General features: G+C 62.4%; 3 protein-coding genes across 4 annotated transcripts; all 3 read left to right on the top strand.

The window, feature by feature from the left end:
- Nucleotides 1–1,171: 1,171 nt before the first annotated feature.
- Nucleotides 1,172–3,815, top strand: SLC25A34 (solute carrier family 25 member 34). Its single transcript, XM_054222373.1, is given in 7 exon segments — nt 1,172–1,285; nt 1,287–1,661; nt 2,291–2,356; nt 2,743–2,895; nt 2,994–3,128; nt 3,243–3,465; nt 3,712–3,815. Coding segments are annotated over 6 exon segments (1,026 nt in total). The 3' UTR covers nt 3,426–3,465; nt 3,712–3,815.
- On the top strand, nt 3,656–8,465 carry TMEM82 (transmembrane protein 82). Of its 2 annotated transcripts, XM_054222372.1 has the most exons (6): nt 3,662–3,937; nt 4,031–4,103; nt 4,382–4,556; nt 6,115–6,523; nt 7,442–7,629; nt 7,761–8,465. In XM_054222372.1, exons 1-6 carry the CDS (start codon nt 3,859–3,861, stop codon nt 7,827–7,829), a joined length of 993 nt encoding a protein of 330 aa, XP_054078347.1. In that variant the 5' UTR covers nt 3,662–3,858; the 3' UTR covers nt 7,830–8,465. The 2 variants fall into 2 exon arrangements, with proteins under 2 accessions (XP_054078346.1, XP_054078347.1); XM_054222371.1 differs by having other exon boundaries at nt 3,656–4,103.
- Nucleotides 8,466–9,405: 940 nt separating this feature from the next.
- FBLIM1 (filamin binding LIM protein 1) lies at nt 9,406–14,267 on the top strand. The gene is made up of 9 exons (XM_054222400.1): nt 9,406–9,464; nt 10,576–10,924; nt 11,697–11,905; nt 12,278–12,411; nt 12,509–12,614; nt 12,725–12,894; nt 13,007–13,185; nt 13,288–13,405; nt 13,722–14,267. Exons 2-9 carry the CDS (start codon nt 10,899–10,901, stop codon nt 13,833–13,835), a joined length of 1,056 nt encoding a protein of 351 aa, XP_054078375.1. The 5' UTR covers nt 9,406–9,464; nt 10,576–10,898; the 3' UTR covers nt 13,836–14,267.
- The last annotated feature ends 2,981 nt before the right edge of the window (nt 14,268–17,248 follow it).

Below are 17,248 nucleotides of genomic sequence, written 5' to 3'. Positions count from 1 at the left end.
GCTGCCCTTCTTCCTCCCCCCCGCCATGATGCTGGAGCCCGGGGCTTTGCTTTGGGGCAGGGAGAAGGCGATATTTAGGCTGAAGAGGAGGAGGAGGAGGAGAGGCGGGGAGCATGTGCACCCCCAGGTCCTCGCGGCGTTAACCCCGCAGCGGGGCACGTTCGCAGCTTCAACCCTGAATTATCCCGTCCTGATGCTCCAGCCCTGTTTATCCCTGGATCCAGGAGCCATTCCCAGTCTAGACGAGGAATAAACAGCCCAGGGGTCAGCCCCCAGCGGCACCCGCCTTCCCCATTCACCCTCCCTCGCCTTTTGGGGTCAAAGGAGAGGATTTGGGGGGGGATATTGGGGATGGGGCAGCCGTTGCAGGGGGAGGACTTTGGGGGTTCCCCCCCCCCCCCAATAATGACCGAAGCGGCTACGCCACGGTGTAAACTCGGGTCCTGAGGGGGTCACGGCGGAGCCCTAAAAATAGGAAGTCACAAGGGGGTGGGGGACAAATGGGACAGGCAGTGACCTTCCCCACCCCCCCCGCAGCTTTTTGGCCTGGGAAGCTCGGATTTCAGAAGCATTTCTGTAACCCCGAGAGGGGATAGAAGGGGGTCAGACACAACCCCCCCCCCCCCCCGTCCCCCGCCGGCTCCCCAAACCCCCGCCACAAGTGCAACGAGTTGGTGGTTGGTGAGTCCTCATCGCCCCCGGCTGGCTGGGGGGGGAGGGGGGACAGATGTCTGCGTGTGCCCCCCAAAGCCACCTATCGTCAGCTTTGATTTCAATTATTTTATCGTGCCCCCCCCCCCGCTTTTTTTTTTTGGGGGGGGGCAGAAAGAGCCTTTTTTTTTTTTTTTTTTTTTTTTTTTTTCGCTGTTTGCGCCGGGGCACCGCAAGTCACGTGAGAGCGGGACGCCCGGCCGGGATTTGGCTGCCGGTTGCGCGTCGGTGCCGCTGGCAAGGGGGGGGGGGGGCCGGCCGGACACACACCCCCCCACACCCACCACGCACCCCCAGGCCTGACCTTTGCCCCATATCCCTTCCCAAATTGGGGGGCGGCTTCGGATTGGGGGGGGGGGGGGGGTTTGCAGGAGGCGGCGCTCGCTCCCCCCTATTTCCCGAGGGCGGGGGGGGGGGGGGGAAGGTGGAGCCTGGGGCCATCCCCGCGGGCAGGTGCTGCATGGCGGCGGGTGGCGGGGCCCTCGCACCCTTCCCCGGCTCCCCCCCCGCCTCCCTGCATGAATTCCCTTATCCCCCCCAAAACAGACCCCGCGTCGCCCGGGGTTCTCCGACGGGGGGGGGTCCCGCCGGCCATCGATTTGGTGCTGGGAGCCACGGCCGGCTGCTTGGCCTGCGTCCTCACCAACCCCTTGGAGGTGGTCAAGACGCGGCTGCAGCTGCAGGGGGAACTGCAGCCCCCCGGCACCTACCCCCGGCCCTACCGGGGGGTGCTGCGGGCGGTGGGGGCCGTGTGCCGGGCCGACGGGCTGCGGGGGCTGCAGAAGGGCCTGGCCGCCGGCCTCCTCTACCAGGGGCTGATGAACGGCGTCCGGTTTTATTGCTATTCCTGCGCCGAGGACGCCGGCTGGACGCGGTATCCCGGGGGTACCGTGGCCGCCGGGGCCGTGGCCGGGGCGGTGGGAGCCTTCGTGGGCAGCCCCGCGTACCTGGTGAGTGCTCCGTCCCTGCAGCCCTCGCATCCCCGTCGGGGGGGGGGGGGGGGGACGGACACACACACAATGGGGAGGGGGGATGGATATTTTGGGGACACCCCCCACTCCCTCCCTCCTAAAAGCTTTGGCCAGCCCGGAGCTTCGCTGCATCCCACAGACGCCGGCGCGGTGCATCCCCCCCCCCCACCACCACCTTTGCTCTGCTTCACCCCCCCAAAAATGTGGGGCTGCTTTGTGCATGCTCTTTCCCACCCCCCACTTTTCTCCCCCAACCCCCCCCCCCAGAAACCCGAGGGGAGAACTCCCTCATAAGGAAATTTGGGTGATTTTCCCCCTTTTTGGGGGTATCACCTGGTTTTTTTGGGGGTGCAGAGCTCAAGGGGGGTGGGGGGGGCTGCAGTGGGTGTTTCTGGGGGCACTTTGCCCAGGGGTGGGAGGGGTGGGGGAAAAAAAAAAAAATGAGGTTCAAAGTCTGGAGGTGCCGCTTAGCAACACATCTGGGCACCCCACATCTGTCCGGGGGGCTTAAAACACCCCCAAAAGCTGCTACGAAGAGATGGGGGGGACCCACAGCCCTTCCCGGGGGGGACTTTGGGGGGGGTTTTGTCACCCGGTGTTGTCCCCAGGTCAAGACCCACCTCCAAGCCCAGACGCTGTCGGCCGTGGCCGTGGGCCACCAGCACAACCATGAGGTGAGCAGGGACGGGCTCGGGGTGTGGGGGGGGACACGGACAAGATTCGGTGGCACTTTGGCTGTGCAACGCGCTGGGACCCGGTGAGGACAACGCTATTTTGGCCACCGGGTATTTAAAGCTGCTGTTTGGCAGCTCGGCCCCCGGATGGATGCTATAAATAACGTGTGAGGACGGGGAGGGGGTGACCGGGGCACGGAGCCGTGACACGGGATCCAGACACCCATCGGGATCGGTGTCACCCGGCCGGAGACGCGGTGGCTTCGTGCCACCGAGGAGCGATGGGGTTTTGCGTGACAGGGTGGGAAATTTTTGACAGATGGAAAATTTTTTCCGGGTTGGGGTGCACCGGTTCCCGGTTTTCCCGAATTTCCTCTCTTCCCCAGAACATCGCCAGGGCTTTCGAGAGTATCTACAAGCAGCACGGGGTGGCGGGGCTGTGGCGGGGGGTGACGGGGGCCGTGCCCCGGGTGGCTGTGGGCTCGGCCGCGCAACTCGCCACCTTCGCCTCCGCCAAGGACTGGGTCTGCGAGCGCCAGGTGAGGGGCGGGGAGGGACGTGCAGGATCCAGCCACCGCCGGCCCCTCCGCTCCCTTATTTTTCGGGGGGAAAAGCTGACGGCCGGCGCATCCCGCAGTGGTTCGGGGAGGGCAGCTGGGCGGCGGTGCTGGCGGGGGGCATGGTGAGCGGCGTGGCCGTGGCGGTGACGATGACGCCCTTCGACGTGGTCAGCACCCGGCTCTACAACCAGCCGGTGGACGCCGACGGCACGGTAAGGCCGTTTGGCAAAAGACGGGGTGAGGCCGGGGGCGGGGGGGGGGTGACACATGGCTTTTCCCGGGATCGCCTCCGGCAGGGGTGCGCAGCCGGCTCCTCTCTCCCCCAGGGCAAGCTCTACCGGGGTTTTTTGGACTGCGTCCTCCAAATCTCCAGCAAAGAGGGGCTGCTGGGCTTGTACAAGGGCATCGGCGCCGTCTACCTCCGCCTCGGCCCCCACACCGTCCTCAGCCTCTTCTTTTGGGACGAGCTCAGGAAGATGGTGCAGCACCAGCAGCCCCCGGGGCTGTAGGACGAGCAGCTCCCGGCCCCGTTGTCACCGTTAATAAAGGGTTGTTTGGGTTTTTTTCTATTTTTGGCGTCGTTTCGGGGTCTTTGGGGTGGTGCAAAGCGCAGGGTGGGTGGGGGGTCAGAACCTGCAAAACCAGGACCTAAAATGTCGCGACGCGTCGGGGTGGAGAGGGTAACGGCGATGCTGGGGCGGGGGCGTTAGAGATGCTGGTGGTCCCCGAGCCCCGCCAGGTGCATCCCATCACCGCATCCCTCTCCTCACCCTAATTTTCCCCTCCTCGGGGCAGCTGGAGCTCTGGCCGGAGGAGCTGAGCTCCAGCTGCCCTCGCTTGCCCCGGCAATGATTTACCAGCCCGGGGGGGGCCGCTCCCAGCCTCCGCCCCGCGGACCTTGGAGCCGGGGCCTGGTCACGCCGTGGCTCCTCTCCACCAAAAATGTTTTCTCTGGGGTCCTGGCTGCCGGCGTTGCCCGGGCTGGCGTGGGGCTGGGCGCTGCTGGATGCCCTCCTGCAAGGTGAGACACCCCCGAGGGTGCCATGGGGATGGCTTTGGGGACATCCTGGGGGGGGACACACGCCGGTGACCCGCTGCTGCCTTTTCCCCGCAGGGTTGGTGGGTGCCTGTGCCGTCTTGGTGCTCTGCAGCCTCCTGAAGGTTTATCTCTACATCCAGTGCCTGAAGTAAGCACCAGCCCTTCCTCCCCCCTCTGCCTTGGGGGATTCGTTTTGGGGAGCCACTTTTGGGGTCTGCCTTTGGGCTCCACTGTCGGGGTGTGGGGGCGGCTCTTGGCACCCATGGGTGCTGGTGGTGGCCTGAGCAAGGCAGGGGCTGTGCCCTCCTCTCCCCGCTGCAAAGCCTGGGGCGGGGGGGTCGTCTCTGAGGATGTCACCCCGTCTTGGGGTGGCGGAGGAGGAAGGGGACATCCCGCCCAGCTCAGCGTCCCCCCCGCTGTCCCCAGTGACCCGGAGAGGCAGGCGGAGAAGGAGGCGATCGGGGCGCAGCGGTGGGTGCTGGAGCTGCTGCATGCGGTGGTGCTGACGGCCCTGCTGGCCCTGGTGGGCTCCCGCGTGGCCGCGCTGGTGGTCCTGGAGTTCTCCCTGCGCGCCGTCTCCACCGTCCTCTCCCTCGGCAAGGTGAGGCGGGAGGGGGGAAACTGAGGCACGGCGGGGCGGTGGCGCGGAGGGAGGACTGCGCAGCCCTCGCAGATTCGCAACAGCTGCGGGGGCTGCGGCATGGGGGGGGACGACCGTGCATCGTTTCACAGCCGTGCATCCCCTTGCTGCGTCGCAACAGGCGTGGGGAGGATGGGGGGGCTGCGGCACGGGGGACAGTATGCGTCCCCTCGCGGCTCTGCGGGCAGGGGCGGGGGTGGCTGGCATGGGGAAAACCCTGCATCGCTTCGCACGCACGCCTGCCTCTGCCACCCTGCAGCCCCTCGCTGCATGCGACGCCCGTGGGGGGGGCCAGTGCGGAGGAAGCCGCGCATGCCCTTGCAACCGTGCAGCCCCTTGCAGCTTTGCAGCACCCGCGGCAGGGGAAAGGGGAGGAGGCACGGGGAAGAGCTCGCGTGGGTCTGCAACTGTGCATCGCTTGCCGCTCGCAACGCCTGCGGGGTTACGGGCGGGCTGCAGCATGGAGAAGAGCATTCATTGCTTTGCAGCCATGCATCCCCTCGCTGCTCTGCAACCCCTGCAGGGAGGATGAGGAGGGCTGGCGTGGAGAAAACCCTGCATCGCTTTGCATGCGTGCATACCCTTGCAATCATGCAGTCCCTTGCTGCTCACAGCACCCATGGTGGTCCAGCGTGGGAAACGCCATGCATGGCTTCGCAACCGTGCGTCCCCTCGCTGCACGCAACGCCCGTGCGGTTGCAGGGGGCTGCAGCATGGAGAAAACCATGCATCACTTTGCAGCTGTGCCTCCCCTCGCTGCTTTGCAGCCTCTGCAGGGAGGATGAGGGCTGCGGCATGCCCAAAATAATGCATCCCCCACCTGGCTTGCAGCACCCGTGGGGCGTATGGGAGCTTCATGGAGCAGCCTGTGCATCCCCTTCCTGCTCTGCAGGGAGGATGAGGAGGGCTGGCATGGAGAAAACCCTGCATCGCTTTGCACGCATGCCTGCCTTTGCAGCCGTGCAGCCCCTTGCTGCTCGCAGCACCTGTGGTGGTCCAGCGTGGAGAAGACCATGCATGGCTTTGGCTTTGCAACCGTGCATCCCCCCGCTGCATGCAATGCCTGTGGGGTTACAGGGGGCTGCAGCATGGAGAAAGCCATGCATCGCTTTGCATGCATGCCTGCCCTTGCAATCGTGCAGCCCCTTGCTGCTTGCAGCACCCGTGGGGGGGTCCAGCGTGGAAAACACCACGCGTGGCTTTGCAACCATGCGTCCCCTCGCTGCATGCAACGCCTGCGGGGAGAACGGCGGAAAAGGCATGGAGAAGACCAAGCATGGCTTTGCAACCATGCGTCCCCTCGCTGCAGGCAACACCTGCAGGGTTACGGGGGGCTGCGGCACGGGGAAAACCATGCATCGCTTTGCAGCCGTGCATCCCCGCGCTGCTTGCAACACCCGTGGGGGGGGTTACGGGGGGGCAGCAGCATGGAGGAGGCCATGCATCGCTTTGCAGCCGTGCATCCCCTCGCCGCTTTGCAACCTCCACAGCGGCTGACGGCGCCGTCCCGCTCTCGCAGGGCGCCCACAGCAGCCAGCTCTACCTGCTGTGCCAGTACTCGCTGGGCTGCGGCGTGTCCTGCGGCCTCAGCTTCTTGCTGGAAGGGGCTCCCCACAGGACCTGCAACCTGGCGCTGGCGGCAGGGCTAGCGGGGCTGCTGGCCACCTACGCCCAGCGTCTGGCTCGCCACGTCTGCACCCTCTACGAGCTGCACAGCCGAGCGCGTTACTGCGGTATCTGCATCTTCCTCCTCGCCGCCGGTCACGGCATCCCCCGGCTGCTGTGGAATGCTTTGGCCGTCACCTTCGCCGTGGCCGACCTGGCCGCCGTGGCACTCATCAACCGGGATTTCCTCTCCACGGCGGAGGCCATACGCTTCTGGACGCCGCTCACCATCTGCTACACGCTGCTGGTCGTCTACATGCAAGGTGAGAAGGGGACCGAACCCCCAGTTACAGGATTTTTTGAGGGGTAAGAGGGGTATGTCCCAGTATGGGGCATCCTGGGGCTGTGTGGGGCATCCTGGGGATCTATAGGGGCAGTATGGGGCATCGTGGGGCTGTATGGGGGCACAGGGGGCATCCTGGGGCTGTGTGTGGGATATATGGGGCATCCTGGGGCTGTATGGGGGCACAGGGGGGCCACTTGGGACTGTATATGGGGCAGTATGGAGTATTCTGGGGCTGTATGGGGGGGTGCATGGGACATCCTGGGGCTGCATGGAACCGTTTGGGACATCCTGGGTCTCTGTGGGGGCACAGGGTGGGGGGGCTACCAGGGGCAGTAGATGGGGCATCCTTGGGGGGTGTACGGAACTGTGTGGGGCATCCTGGGGGCTGTATGGGGGGTACAGGGGGCATCCTGGGACTGTATGGGGGCACAGGGGGACCACCTGGGGCTGTATATGGGGCAGTATGGGGCATCCTGGGGCTGTATGGAACCATTTGGGACATCCTGGGTCTGTCTGGGGGCACAGGGGGGCCACCTGAGGTGGTACATGGGGCATCCTGGGGGGCTGTATGGAACTGTATGGGGCATCCTGGGGGGCTGTATGGAACTGTATGGGGCATCCTGGGGCTGTATGGAACCATTTGGGACACGCTGGGTCTCTCTGGGGGCACAGCGGGGCCACCTGGGGTGGTAGATGGGGCATCCTGGGGGCTGTATGGGGGTACATGGGGCATCCTGGGGGTGTCTGGGGATATATGGGGCATCCTGGGGGCTGTATATGGGGCAGTATGGGGCATCCCGGGCTATATGCAAAGCGTCCCCGAAATGCATGGTGTCCCCAGGTCGTGGGGCTGGGGTGCCCCCACGGTGGCCGCCCCGACGCCGTGTCCTTGCAGAGGAGTCGCGGCAGAGCGCGGGCGGGCGGGCGGTTTACCAGACGGTGCTGGTACGGATGGGCGGCCTCTTCATCCTCCTCCTCACCGTCGGCCGGTGGACCGACGTCTTCCACGTCCTCATCTCGCTGCTGGGAGAGCTCTGGTGCCTGCTCCGAGCCGGCGTCATGCTGGAGGCGTGCTGGCGGCAGGTGAGATGGTGGGGGGGGGGGGGTGTGGGGTGTGTGTCACCTCCCCGCCACGACGCCGGGGTGATGGGCCGGCGGCAGCCCCGAGGCCACGGTGAGGGGCCTTTCTGCTTCTCTTCTTCCATCTCCCGTAGGATTTCGCCCAGCAGCCTCGGTTGGACAGGCGGTTGGGATCAGGATCGGGATCGCAGGAGACGTCCTGATAAGCCCTGGGGTGTAACCAGGCATCAGAAACTCAGGGTGGCTTTGCCCAGCTCCCCGAAACGTGGGCACCCCCCAAATCCTCCCCGTCGCAGATCCCCCATGGGGACAAAGGCAAAAGGGCTCCTGGAAGGTGCTCGACCCCATCCCACGGGGTGGGGGAGTTCGGGGGGAGGCTCACGTGGCCCCTGTTTTTTCGGGGGAGCCCACAAGGCTGTGGTGGTGCTGGGGGTTTGCTCCCCGGTCCCCCCGGGGATGCAGGATGCTGACGGATGTCCCCGTCCTTGGCAGCTGCAGGGCCACACCATTGTGGTGCAGGGGCCTTCGGGGGCTTATAAATCTTGTAAAATAAAGCTTTTTCCAGCAAAATCCGTAGGCAGAGTGAGCTGAGGTCCCGTCACGTTGGAGAGGGGCTCAGGGATGGCCGTGCAGCTTTTTTGCAGGAGGTGGGTGGTGCGGTTCATCCCCGGGAAGGGAAACTGAGGCACGGAGGGGGTGACCCTCCAGCTGAGTGGTGCCCTCGTGCCTCAGTTTCCCCACCTGGATGCAGCCGGCTGCGCTGTGCCATGGGGCACCAGGCCTTGTGTGGTTGGGCTGTGGGATTTGGAGAGGGAGGCCCTGGCTGTGGCTACTTCCCTGGCCAAGACCCCCCCCCAGCCCTGGAAATGGGGAGCAGGAGGGGGGCTGGGACAGTATGAGGGTGTATGGGGGCATAGGGGGGGCACCTGGGGCTGTAGAGAGGCGCATAGGTTATCTTGGGGGGTATGTGCGACAGTATGGGGCGTCCTGGGGGTAAGTGGGGGTATAGAGGGCCACCTGGGGCTTTGTAGGGGCACATGGGCATCCTGGGGGTGTATGGAGCTGTATGGGGCATCCTGGGGCTGTATAAGGGTGTATGGGGCATCCTGGGGGCATATGGGGGCTTAGGGGGCCAGCTGGGACTGTATAGGGCCACAGGGGCACCCTGGGGTTTTATAGGGTGCTGCATGGGGCAACCTCCAGACACATGGGGCAGCCTGGGAGTGTTGGGGGCAGCTGGGGCTGTACGGGGCACCCTGGGGATATGGGGCACCCTGAGGGTGCCAGGGGCAATCGGGGGGGGGTCCATGGGACAAGCTTGGGGCGGGGGTGGTGGCATGGGTCATCCTCGAGCACATAGGGGCACCCAGGGGCCACAGGGCACCCCAGGGTGCATGGGGCTGCCGGCGGGCACCCTGAGGACGTGGGACACCCTGAGGTCCCATGGAGCACCCTGGGGTGCATAAGGCTGTCGGGGGGGGGGGGGGGGGGGCGGGGCACAGGTCACGCCAGGGTGGATGGGGCACCCTTATAGCACATGGGGCACCCTAAGAGGGTGTATGGGGCGCCCCGCGTCCTCTAGGTCACCCTAAGGCCCTATGGGGCACCCCAGGGAGCATGGGGCACCCTAAGACCCTGTGCCCCCCCCCCCGTCTCCCCCCCCTGCCCGGGGCCGTGGGGCAGGCAGGGGGGAGGAGGGAGAAGGAGGAGGAGGAGGAGGAGGAGGAGGAGGGAGGAAGGGGCGGTGATGCCGGGCGGCTCTGCCTCCCCGCTGCCCCCGCCGCGCCGGGCAGGGCGCGCCCGCGGAGCGCACGGAGGGACCCGCACCGGCTCCCCAGGTAGGGGACGGGGACGGGGACAGGGAGGGGGACACCCCCGCCCCCCGAGAGGCAGGCGGGGCTGCAGGGTCACCCCCAGGCAGGCGACCCCCCCACCGGGTAGGGGTCCACCCCCCACAAGAAGGGGACGGGGGACACCGCCAGGTGGGGGACACCCTGGGTATGGGATAGGGGCCACCCCCAGGTAGGGGACAAGGGACCCCCCCGAGATGGGACATGGGACCCCCCCTCAGGTAATGGGATAAGGACTGCAGAGCTGTCCTGGGACACGACACGGGGACCAAGAGTGACCCCCCCAGGTAGGAGACGGGGGACACCCCTAGGTATGGGATTGGGGACACCCCCAGGTAGGGGACGGGGGCTCCCAGGTAGAGGGGGACCCGGTGGGGCCACCACCACTTAGGGGACAGGCCCCTCCCCCAGGTAGGGGACCTGGGGCTGTGGGGCTACCCGGTGGGGGAGAGAGGATTGCAGGGGGGCTGCAAGGCCACCCCCCAGGTAAGGGACAAGGGGACAGCAGGGCCACTCGGGGAAGGGACAAGGGGACACCAAGGGCTGTGTCCCCCCACCCTGTCCCTTCTCCCTTGGGCATCCTCAAAGCGCTCTCCAAGAGATCCCCAGGGCAGGGGACAGAGTTGGGGGACAGCTGTAGGGGGCCATGTCCCATCCCAATTTCGGGGGGCGTTGGGGGTGCCCCATAGGTGTCCCTGTCCCCATCGGTCCCCCAGCGCTCCCCCCCCAGGAGATTTTTGGGGCGATGCTTGTAGGAAACCTGGGGGGGACCCTTCCCAATGCAGCCCCAGCCACCCCAAACTAGGATGGAGCTATGTTGGGGGGGGGGGACCCCATTGAAAAAAAGGGGGGGGGACACACCTCCCATTAATGTACCCCGGCTGGGAGGTGGGGGGGAACCAGGGGGTGCCACGATGGGGCTGCCGGGATCCCGTCCGCCCCGGCACAAAGAGGAATGCGACGAGCACATGGTTCCCATTAGCCCCGCAGATTTTTTTTTTTTTTTTTTTTTGCTTTGCTTTTTTGAGTTGTTGTTTTTTGGGTTTTTTTATGATTATTCTTTTTTTTTTTTTTTTCCCCCCACCCCTATTTTCCGCAGCTCGGCCGGGGAGGAGGAAAAGCGGCGGCTCCTGCGGGCGAGGATTTGAGCGGCCGGGCGAAGGCTGGCAGCGCCGGAGCCCGTTTGGGGTTTCGCCGGCGGGGAGGGAGGGAGAGAAGGGAAGGGAGCGAAGCCGCTCGGGGTTTTTTCCTTTTTTAATCCCTTCCTCTGCTTGAGTCAGAGGCTGAAGTCACTGGCGTGCACGTCCCGAAGCTTTTCCCCCGCCACGGGGCCTGGGCAGGGGGGACTGGCCGCCCGCTGAAAGGATGCGCCAACATCTGTGAGCAGGATTTTGGGGGAGCGGAGCCACCCCGCGCCGGGGCATGAGACCGGGCAACTCATCACACAGGTATTTTTCAGGCCGCCGATTCGTCTCGGGGATGAATCCTGCTTCACCGGCGCTGCCTGGTTAAAGCCTTGGGGTGTCCCGTTCCAGCCCCTCCTAAACCATCCCGTTTGGGAAGGGGAAGCTTCGCTCCAGCTGCTTTTCCCGTTGGGAAGCTGAATAAACAGCCCTTTTCCTTCCCGAGCGGAGTTTATCGGGGTCGGGCGCATCCTGTCTGCGCCGCCGGGCGATGCTCAGGGGTTGTTTCGATGATGGGGACACGTCCCATTTGCAGCGTTGTGCCTCAGTTTCCCCATCTGCGAAAATAAAGGGGGGGATGCCCTGAGCCGCGGGTGATTATCGGGAAAATGGGGAGCCAGGGCGAGCTAGAAACACCCCAAAAAAGGGTTTGCAAAAGCAGATCCTATTGCAATCCCATTTTTAAGAGGAAAGGTGGAGTTTTCCTGCTGCCCACAGGGAATTTAATCCCAGGTGGGGGCAATAAGAGGAAATAAGGGGGGATAAAATGCTTACAAAAGGGTGGAGTTTGGCCACGGAGGCATGAAAATGGGTGATTTTGGCTGCTGCTTCACCGGACCCTTTACCCTCTGTCCTTCCAGGCACGAGACCATTTATTGCGGTGACGCGGGACGGGCACACTCACTCCTTCTCCCTTTCCGGGAGGGCGAGGAGGGAGGCGGGTTGAGGCCGAAGGGCGGTGTGGCTGCAGGAGCCGCCGGTGCGCCCGTGGGTTTTGCTCCCTTTCTTCTCTTATTTCCCCTCAAATCGAACGCAGGTCCGGCTCTTCCATGGCTTCGGCGACGCTGCCGGGGAAAGCGGAGAAGAGGATCGCTTCGTCTGTCTTCATCACCCTGGTGCCACCGCGGAGGGAGGTGGCCACCAAGGAGCAAACCCAAAGGGTGACGCGGCCCATCGGTGCTGAGGTCCCGGCCACCCATCGCCCCCGGAGCCCACCACCACCGTCCCCCGCGTTGCCCAATGGAGGTGAGGGGTGTCAGCGCGGGGGGCTGTGAGCGGTGTCGGGAGGATGATGATGGTGCCGAGGATGCTGCGGAGATGCTTTGCTAAAGGATGCGTGTGCAGATGGGGAGGAATATGGTTTTTGGGTTTTTTTGTTTTTTTGGTTTTTTTTGGGGGGGGCAGTTATTCCCCAAATCCCTGCACCCACCCCGGGATGGATCCGGCTGCTGGGGAAGGGCTGTGTTTACTCTCTATCACTGGGCGCTTATCAGTGCTGTTTGTCCCCTCCGGCTGGGATGGCGTTTGCTTTTGGGGTAGGTCAGCAAGCGCCGCTGCAAAGCTGTCGGGGTGCTCCCCCCCCCCCCCTCAAACCACTGCGTCTGGCTTTTGCTGCAGAAACCCCCCCAGCAGCCCCCGTGCCTTCGTCCCTGCCGGTCCTCGTCCTCTCCGAAGCGCCCCAGCCCTTGTCTGCGGAGGCGCTGGGTCCGGCGCTGCAGCAACTGGACCTGGCAGCACCCACCACCCTCCAGGTGAGGACGTTGGGGTGCAGTCTTCCCCCCAGTGCCTCAGTTTCCCCACCTGCAAGGGCATAAATGTAACGTGCCTTCGCCTTCCCCTGCTCACCAGGCCCCTTCCGCCTTCCCTGCTGAATTGAGGCCGCCCAAATTTTGCCAGGATCAAGCAGGCAAGCGGCAGGATGCAAATGGGTACCTGGAGAGGGACGGCTCCAGAGGTAAAACTGGGGGCGGGGGGGGGGATGGACCCAGCTGCACAGTGCGGGCTCGTCCCCGGTTGGGGAAACTGAGGCACACAGCGCCGAACCCCTCTCCCTTCTTCCCCCAGACATCTGCGCCTTCTGCCACAAAGCGGTGGGGCCGCGGGAGCCGACGGTGGAGGCGATGCGGAAGCAGTACCACGCCGACTGCTTCACCTGCCGGACCTGCCACCAGCTCCTGGCCGGCCAGCGCTACTACCAAAAAGACGGGCGCCCCATGTGCGACGCCTGCTACCAGGTACCCGTCCTCCCCCGGGGACAGCCAGCACCCTCGGGGTGGTGGCAGGAGATGCTGTCCCTCCGGAGCTGGTGTGTGACGGTGTGTGTGTGTGTCCCCGTCAAAACATCAGGCCACGCTGGAGAAATGCGCCAAGTGCCGGGGGCTGATCGCGGAGCGCATCGTCCGTGCCCTGGGCAAGGGCTACCACCCCGGCTGCTTCTCCTGCGCCGCCTGCGGCCGGGCCATCGGCGCTGAGAGCTTCGCCGTGGACGAGCAGGACGAGGTGTACTGCGTGGCCGACTTTTACAGGTTGGGGAGCGCATAAATGGGGAAGTGACCCCCACGCTGGGGGGGTTCGGCTTGTCCCCGTCACCCCACAGGCCTCACGCCGCCCTGGTTTGGTCCCATCAGGAAATACGCCGCGGTTTGCAGCGCCTGTGAGCAGCCCATCATCCCCCGCGAGGACAAGGACACCTACAAGATCGAGTGCCTGGGACGCAGTTTCCACGAGGGCTGCTACCGCTGCGAGGTACGGACCCCCCCGACAAAAGCCGAGGGGTTCGGCACCGAGCCTTCCCAAAGCACGGCCACGGGGCTCAAGGCACCCGGGGGTGGTTTTTAGCCACCAGTTTATCTTGCAAGCGATGGGGAGGGGGAAAAAAAATTAATAAATCGGGTGAAAAGGACAATGCGTTTGGCCAGGAGAGCTTCAGCTTTTCACGTTTTTTGACATAGTTTGTTGCTTTTTCCAAGCGCTGGTGGGTTGTGTAGGATAGAAGGGATGCAAGGCAGCACGGGGACCCCTAAAACGTGGCCCCCCCCCCCCTTTCTCCTCTCGCCCCCAGAGCTGCGGGACACCCCTGTCGCCGGAGCCGACGGAGAACGGGTGCTACCCCCTGGGCGACCACCTTCTCTGCAAGTCCTGCCACATCCGCCGGCGAAACGAGTCATCCTGCTAGAACCCCGCGGTTCGACCTCCCTCTTCCAGCGCCGGACACCAAAAAAAGGGGTGCACCCACCGGGATGCACCCCATGATCAGTCCTGGGTGCCCGCTGCACCCCCAAATAGCTGCAGGACTGGAGTTTTCGTCCCCAAAACGTACCCAGGACCCCAAGCTGCGGGGCTGGCGAGGTGAAGAAGTGCAGATATAATGTCCCAGCGCTCGTCATGAACATAAAAAGCCCCGGCAGAGCAGGGGTGGCGGCGGAGCTGAGGCTATATTCACTTATTTCTTTTTTTAAATTCCTTTTCCGAGGCCGGTTTGGTTTCCTTGGATGGTTTTGTTTCTTTTTTTTCTTTCTTCTCGAGCTTCCTTGGAGTTTCACTTAAACATTTCTCTCTGCGGTGACGCAAAGAGCGGGCACTGATTTAGTTACTTGCAGTTAAATAAAACCCCAAGTTTTAAAACCCCTCGTTTCTTTCATCCGCCCTGCATTCCAAACCCATAAAACGCAAGTTTAAAAATAAGGGGGTCGGGGGGGGAAAAGCCACTATTTTAGATTTTATAGACGTGGTCAGAGTCAGGGCGCTCAGGGCGCTAACGCCTGGGGTGCAGCGATCTGGCAGATTGCCCGGGGGGAAAAGCGGAGGGTCGGGTTTTGGGGCCGGATTTGGGATTTTGCGCTGTGCCGTGGTGTTGATGCAAGGGTGTTTGGTGGTGGGTTAATTTTGCTGACAGCCTGCGCTGTCTGGGTTCCATCCCAACCGAGTCCCGGAGCCGGCAGAGGGCAGCCGGAGCACAAATTCCTCCATCAAGCCGGAAAAACTCCAGCTAAACACCATCTCTCCTATATCCGACAGCGCCGGATGCTGGGAAAGACCTGACAGCCCCATTTTTGCACCTTATCCAAGATAATATCGGTCTGCCGTGGGATGCTTTTTGCTCTTCTCTTGGTCCAAGCCCCGAAACAGCAGAAATTTGACCATTTCTCTGCGTGCCCAACATCTGTGCAACCGATGTCGCCGACGCTTAGCGGTTTTGTTTGCGAGGGCGTTGCAAACCAGCCGGAGAAAGAGAGTGTTTTCTTTTTAACCGAAAGGGCTTAAAAAGCCACAAAATGAGAGCGGGGAAAAAAGCAAGAGCAGCTGAGACGATGTTTAATGCTTTCCCGATTAAAAAAAAAAAAAGGGAGTTTCTACCAAAAAAACAACTACCCAACCAGCAGCCGTAGGCTTCTAGGTCACGTTGTATAATGTCTCTCCAGCGCGTGCTCTATTTATGAATGAAAGGGTTAATGTATGCTTAATGTATGCACGAGCCCGGCGCGGGCTCTATGATTAATCACACCGACGCCACAACTATTTCCTGCTGACTCTCCCCATCTACAAAGCCTATTACTCAACGTTCGTTAATGTGCGTCTACGGCCCATCAATCAGGTCATAACTTGCTATAAACTTATTTATAAATAGGATGTTAATGTAAAGTCACGGTGTGTCCCGGTCATGTAAATCGGTGGCTTTGGGTCCGGCCGGGAGGGGAGGCCCTGTCCCACGCTGGGGAAGTCCCGTGCTCAAAGTCAGCTCTTGCTTTCTAAAGCCTCTCGCCCCGCGGGGAAAACCAGGCACCAAAATGATGCTAAAAAAGTAAAAAGATGTGGGCAGACTTGGCAGGGGCCAAAGGGCACCGGGAAGGGAAGCCCCGGAGAGTAAAGGGGTTGCCTGGTTTTTTGCAATATGGGTATTTTTCCAAGCAAGGTTGTCAGGGAGGATGGAAACACCGATGCTGAGTGGTGTTTTGGATGGGTTATTGCATTCTATGTTGGCTTAAACCCTCTGCGCAGCACCCTTGGGTGCTACCCCCCCCGCAGAGCTAATGGTGGGAAGGGGCTGGGTATTTTCCCCGCAGAACAAGCCAGGATGGGCTGTTTGCACCAGGACTGTGGTGATTTTTGACTGGAGGCAGGCAGGATGATAGTTTTATCAACATGAAGCCTTGGAGAAGACACTGAAGGGCGAGGAGAAGGGCACGGTGCAGCTGGAGAGCTTGGCATTGCAGTGAAGGGATGCAGAAGTGGTCAGATTTGGCATGTTTTTCCAGGAGCGGAGGATGGTAAGGGACAGGGATGGCTGGACATGGTGGGGGTAAGATGACAAAAGACTTATTTAAGCCTTTTTCTTCTCGGATAAGGGGAGAAGCAGTACGCGCTGAGGCCCAGGGAGCGTCGCTAAGCCTGAAAAGCATGGCCCCACGCTTTCCCCAGGGAGGATCTCGAGGAATTTCCAACGCTGGCCAAGCCGTGTGTGTGCGCGGAGGAGATTTTGCAGGGGCTGTGGGAGCTGGGTCCTATCCCGCCGCTGAGCAAGCCCACGTCAGCTGCGCCGGCTCAGCCCGTCCTTGGGCTCCTCGCCCTGCTACAAGCGCTTGTGCAAGGTCTGCTAGCAAAAAGAAAACAAATACAAATCACGCAGGGAGCAACATGAAGCTCCTGCTCTGCCCTGGGAGCCCCCCAAAGCCTCACGGAACCCCCAAAGCCTTGCAGAGCACCCCCCAAGTCCCCCCAGGTGTAAAACCCGCTCGAGGTCTCTCGTCTTATTCCGGCATCGGGGCAAAAGGGCAAAGAGGATTGTACGCCTCCGAATGGCACCGGCCGGGCCCTGCCCTTCCCTCGGCTGCTGCAATAAGCCCGTCTTTTCTTGCAATCCTTCTTGGCAGGCCAAGGAGAGCGGGGAGGGACCTGGCTGCCCTCCAAGGAGAAGCAAATGCAAATATTTCTTCACTTCAGGCTGGGTGCGGCCCCGGGGATAAAATTTCCCCGGGCTTTCCCAGTGAAGGCATCGGATACTGTACCCTGCTGCAAGCCCCGTTTGCTCCCAGGAATACAATGCTCTATCCCATAAAACAAAACCAAACCAAACCCAAAGGTTATCTTTCTTGCAACTCCAAGGACTGCCTGATTTTTTTAAAAAGAGCTTAAAGGAGAAGCTGGCGGGCACAGCTGTAGTATTTTTAAATCAGCGGTCAGGGTGTTGCTTCGTAACAAATAAGGCCTTTTTGCAGGTTTTTGTTTGCAAGCCCAGGATTTCTGGCACGGTGTGAGGAAAGTCAGCCCGTAAAGGGAAACGGGCTGGAAAGCGCATTTTCCCGGCATTTTCCCCAGCCAGCTGTGAGAAATGCAAAAAGCAGAGCAGGAGAGATGAGCCAGATTCCTGGCGTGCCTTCACTCCGCCATCGCTGCCTTCAAGGTGCCAGGATGGAGCCGGGAACGCCGCAGGAGGGGAAACTGAAGTCGAAGAAGCCACCGGGGCTTTGCTGGATGGAGGAGCGTTGGGTGCTTAGTGCTGGTGGCGGTTTGGTGTGGGGTGTTTTTTTTTTCAAATATGATGGAGAAAGCTAGAGAAAAAAAACGGGTTTTTCCTTTGGTCGACCTGGG

Source organism: Rissa tridactyla, chromosome 16 (assembly GCF_028500815.1).
Source record: "Rissa tridactyla isolate bRisTri1 chromosome 16, bRisTri1.patW.cur.20221130, whole genome shotgun sequence".
NCBI classification, from domain to species: Eukaryota; Metazoa; Chordata; class Aves; order Charadriiformes; family Laridae; genus Rissa; species Rissa tridactyla.
Note: the sequence above shows the minus strand (reverse complement) of the source record. Positions and strands in the feature narration are given on the sequence as shown.

Bases quoted from the DNA above. Each gene is read 5' to 3' on its own strand.
- TMEM82 (XM_054222371.1), top strand. From the start codon at position 3,859: ATGTTTTCTCTGGGGTCCTGGCTGCCGGCGTTGCCCGGGCTGGCGTGG. The intron at 6,524-7,441 runs GTGAGAAGGGGA...GTGTCCTTGCAG, and splicing joins GCTGGTCGTCTACATGCAAG to AGGAGTCGCGGCAGAGCGCG. The intron at 7,630-7,760 runs GTGAGATGGTGG...CATCTCCCGTAG, and splicing joins TGGAGGCGTGCTGGCGGCAG to GATTTCGCCCAGCAGCCTCG.
- FBLIM1 (XM_054222400.1), top strand. From the start codon at position 10,899: ATGAGACCGGGCAACTCATCACACAG. The intron at 12,615-12,724 runs GTAAAACTGGGG...TTCTTCCCCCAG, and splicing joins GGAGAGGGACGGCTCCAGAG to ACATCTGCGCCTTCTGCCAC. The intron at 13,186-13,287 runs GTTGGGGAGCGC...TGGTCCCATCAG, and splicing joins TGCGTGGCCGACTTTTACAG to GAAATACGCCGCGGTTTGCA.